The sequence below is a fragment of the Monopterus albus genome, unplaced genomic scaffold (assembly GCF_001952655.1).
Source record: "Monopterus albus unplaced genomic scaffold, M_albus_1.0 scaffold151.1, whole genome shotgun sequence".
NCBI classification, from domain to species: Eukaryota; Metazoa; Chordata; class Actinopteri; order Synbranchiformes; family Synbranchidae; genus Monopterus; species Monopterus albus.
In genome coordinates this window covers 1,139,592-1,144,365 of record NW_018128031.1, presented here as the reverse complement: position 1 = coordinate 1,144,365, position 4,774 = coordinate 1,139,592, and the positions used below count along the sequence as shown (strand labels likewise).

General features: G+C 42.5%; 1 protein-coding gene across 1 annotated transcript in view; it reads left to right on the top strand.

The window, feature by feature from the left end:
* Positions 1 to 303: 303 nt before the first annotated feature.
* LOC109968508 (glutamate receptor ionotropic, kainate 2-like) overlaps positions 304 to 4,774 on the top strand; it is an 83,077-nt gene continuing 78,606 nt past the window's right edge. The window contains exon 1 of the mRNA XM_020614817.1: positions 304 to 514. Coding sequence (XP_020470473.1) covers positions 323 to 514 — 192 coding nt within the window. The 5' untranslated portion in view covers positions 304 to 322. The remainder of the gene's footprint in view (positions 515 to 4,774) is intronic.

Sequence of the window (4,774 nt, the reverse complement as noted above, 5' to 3'; positions counted from 1 at the left end):
TGGTGCCCTGAAAGCTGGGGCCTGAAGCCTGGCCCCAAAGCCAGCCAGCTGTGCCTTAGAGGAGCACAGAGTCATTGATATGGTGAATTACCTTCTCTTATGGTCATGCTTCACTTTGCGTCCATCCTACCTCACATCATAGGACTGTTTTACACATGCCATGGGAGCTAGTGCCAAGCCAGTGTGTGTTTGAGCTCACACTCAAGAGCCTATCTCATCAGACACCCTCTCAGATAGGCCTTATCAATAGGTAAAAGATGCCAAGTGCTGCAAAGAGTTATCCCTCCTCTGTTCTTTTCCCCAACAGGAAGAGCCTTATGTGATGTTCAAGAAGTCTGACAAGCCTCTGTATGGAAATGACCGCTTTGAGGGCTACTGTGTAGACCTGCTGAGAGAGCTGGCCAACATCTTGGGCTTCACTTACGAGGTTCACCTGGTGGAAGATGGGAAATATGGTGCCCAGGATGAGAACACAGGCCAGTGGAATGGCATGGTCAAGGAGCTAATGGACCATGTAAGTTTTTAACTGTATTATTAAAAATGGTGCATGAATGTGATGCCTGCAAACAGATGCCTACTTCCACCTATTCCTAGAGGATTGTGCCAACTTGTGCAGTTTATGACTTATTTTCATAGTTGTGGCCAGTGGTTATTTTAGTTATGACTTTATTTAGAGGTAAAACAGAAAGTACACATATCAGTTTAACCAACCCATCATTGCATGCCCTACTACATACTCATTCTAAGTGATAATTCTATGTAGTATGTTCACATGGAAAAGTGTCAAAGGTACACATTCTAAAAGTTAAGCCTGTAGACCACTTTAGTTTTGACTCTACTGTCAACAAAGAAACTGGAACAGCTCACAGCTTCAAAACATTTCCATAAATTGCCCATGGTGGACAGCTACATAAAAATTTCAGAAAACAAATAGGAAAGCCATTTTGGTTTCTTTCATAAAGCTGGCAATGACAGTCTAAAGTGACAGTTTTATTGCTTTCAGATGAAACATGTTGTATCACTTTCTTTTAGTATAAAACTGTAGGAAATTTTAAAAACCTATACCAATTCGAAGTAATAATTTAGTTTCCTTTCAAAGAAGTTAAATATAATATGGGGCTACTTACAGCCTCTCTGCCCCATTGGAATTTTGGTGATATTGTCATCTTTCCAGATCTCAGCATTTAGCATGAGGAGATTTTTTTTTATTATTTAAGTCAGAATAAATTGTAGTTATTCTCTGATAAATACAACATTGTGAGCAATCAGTAAAAAGAAGAGTATTATCCTATGAAATTTTAAAAATGCATCAGCAAAGTGGGGAGCAGCAGGTAGAGGGCATGGCCTCATGACTACAGGTGTGATGTGGAGGGTCAGATGACCTGAGGGGCATTGACCACTGCTCAGCATAGCATGGACAGAATCAGAACTAACAGCCATGAGAAGCTGCTATCAGATGTTCCTTTTCTCCAGTGGAGAGACAGGGGGTCTGGTGGAGCTTGGACAATCCCAACAATGATGTTTCGTCCCTTTGAGAATCACTGTGCAGATCCCTGTCTTGTAGCTTAGCTAGTGGTGCCACTATGCGAAGCTCTGTGGTGTGTATGTCTTTCACCTGTAAAATGTCAGTAGCCCTGCTGTTTATCACAGTTAAAGTTAAAATTCTCTTCCGAGTACTACACCTCATTCATATACAATGTAAGGTTATTTTTTCAGCTCTTATAAAGCTTGCTAATGCTAGTGTGCTAACATAGTTGGTGGGGGAGTGGTAGTGGTGTGGTGGTGGTGGTGGTGGTGGGGAGGCTATGAAAAGCCATGGAGTCTTGCTTATGTTGTCACAGTAAGGGAAGAGCCAAAGGATTTGGCAAATCCAAACTAATCAAAGCTGACAGAAACCAGCTAACACACAATATTAACTTTATTGAAAAAAATCACCTGACAGCATATGTTGACAAAATGTTATGTTATTATGTGTACAGATAAAAATTGTCGTGTGTAATTGCCCTTTAAAAATGATTAAAAAAAATAAGGCAGGATGTTCAAGAAAAAAATATAAATTTACAATTAAACCACTGGGTTAAAAGAAATATGTTATTTGCTGTCTATTCTAGCAATTATCAAAATTTTCATTAAACTTTGTATTTTCTTGAAAGCCACATCCTGTTTGCATCCTGTCCAGACTAGGCCACAAAAAATCAAAAGCAAACAACCACCAGTCCGAAGCTGCCATGTTCAGCTCTAAGGCAGCATTTCTGCAGCACAATCAAGGGGCGAGGCTCATAGTAGAGAGATAGTCCTAACCGCAGCTGACAAAGCACTAACTTTACACAAAACTCCCTAAGTAATTGAACACTAAGGTAAAATTATGAGCATGCTAGGTTGCTAATCTTACCAAAAAACATTTGCTTTATATGCTCGTAGATCCAGAAGGAACAACATTACATCTAAATCAAATTTGAATCCTTTGGCTGCGTTGTCGCTCTCCATCTCAACAAGTCAAACCTTGGGTTTTGCTCTTTGTCCCAATCTCTCTGTGCGAAAGAATGCAGCCTCTTTGCTCTGGCAGCCACTCTTTTGGACATATAGCGGATGAGAGATCCTTTGTGGCTGGCTGTTGGAAATGACGACTCAGGTTCAAAATCACAGTTTTGTATTCAAGTCAGTAACCCTCAAGGCTCGGGCCCCCAGTGTTCAGACTCGAGTCTGAGACCTGGACTCAACTACTACAACACAGCGAAATATGCTTCTCAGAACCTTTGCAGGGTGGCAGGTGGGGTTAATGTGCGAACCAACCATCAAAACAGCTCCTTTAAATATTTGTGTAAACTGTCGCATCAACACATATTACCATCCAAAATTTTGATTGGAAATTGCCAAATTTAAAGGAAATGAGGGGAGTATTACTCTGAAAAAAACATAAGAGGGAAAGAAATTGGAAAAGAAAGAGGAGGGAGGTAACACTACTGTATTTGAGAGTACAGTGATGCAAGGAAAGCATAGAGTTTGTTGTGAGCTCTTTCCCCTACAGAGCTTGTTAAAACACACACACACAGAAGTATACGATTTGCTCACAGCATAGACCATTACACCCGACAAAGTCCCAGTTAGGATAAACTGCATGGGCAGAAAAATAGCAGTCGCTGCAGGGGCAATAGTCAATGTCTGACCCCATTAGAAGCAGCAGCCACAAGGGGTCACCTCCTCCAGACTTGTCTTCTGCTTCTGCTCTTAATCAATGCAGCAATTGGCTGTTGTGACAGATAGTCTGGTCTTTTTATGGGTGAAGTGCCCAATCCCCTGCGAACTGATGTTCAGAGTGGGTTTGCCTCATTTCTTGCACAGGGTCCAGGCTTGACTTAGACACATGGTTATGGCAGTAGACAGGGCCTCAGAAGACTGGAAAGTGTGGACTCACAGAGGAGAACTTCAGCTAAGGAAGGAATACTGAATTGAGCTGAAAAAGCTGGAAACATCCTGTCAAAGTTATCTTTGGTCTGTCTAATGCTCGAAATTGAGTAGACATCCTGATGTATTTACACTGTATAGGGATGCTTAAAAATAGTCTGGATAGATTCAGAGATGCCTGACATCAGCCCAGCTTTTCATGTGTCACAGCTTTGAGCAGGAAACTCAATCAATTCATTCTCAAATGATATATGACAACCTTCATAAGACAAAAAGGATATATCTTTGTGAAATGAACCGCTTGACCTTGCTGTGAATGTTAATCATTTACATTCACAGTGCAGCCTGAGATTTATTAACTGTCATGAGCAAAACACAGTTTTCACCCCAGCTAGGGTAAAATAACCCAGGGAGGCGACAGTGGTGCAGTGGGTAGAACAGTTGTCTCCCAACCAGGTTGAAGGTTTGACTCTCAGTGCCTCCAGTCTATGTGTCGAAGTGTCCTTGGGCAAAACACTGAACCCCCCTGATGGTTAGAGCCATCGGTTGAGTTGGCGCCGCAGATGGCTGCCATTGGTTGTGTACCAGAAACAAATTCCTTGTGTGTAACATACTTGGCCAATAAAGGTGATTATCATGTCTGTGCAGATTCTCAGTCATCCAGGTCATAGTAAGCTGAAAAAAATGTAGAAAAAATCAACTGGAATGGATTTCTAGGTCGAAGACATTTCACCTCTCATCCAAGAGGCTTCATCAGTTCTGACTGACTGGTGTTGAGCCGGAGATATTTATCCCCCTCGGTGGTGTTTCACCACAGAGACTGTCAGGGCAGTGAAGAAGAGACTGCTGAAGGATGGCACAATAAACAACAGGACTAACCTCACCCCAGACCATGTATGCACTCTGCTGGAACTCTGTTTAAACACTACCTACTTCCAGTTCAGGGGGCACTTCTATAGGCAGCAACACGGCTGTGCGATGGGCTCCCTGGTGTCTCCTACAGTTGCCAACCTGTACATGAAAGAAATTGAGGAGAAAGCCCTGTCTTCCTTCACTGGTACCGCTCCCAGCCACTGGTTCCGCTACTGTACGTGGATGACACATGGGTTAAAATCAGGACCCAGGAGGTAGAGGCTTTCACCAAGCATATCAACTCTGTAGATGGCAACATCAAGTTCACTCGTGAGGATGCCAGAGATAACTGTCTGGCCTTTTTGGATTGTGCAGTCCACTTGGGAGGGGACAGAAGCCTGAAGGTTCTTGTACCCGGTACTTTTTACCACGCTAACTCTGAGAGACGAAGCAGTCCAAGTAACTTCAAAACAGTGCTGATTTATTCAATGAACACAGGTAAAAATTAACATTACAC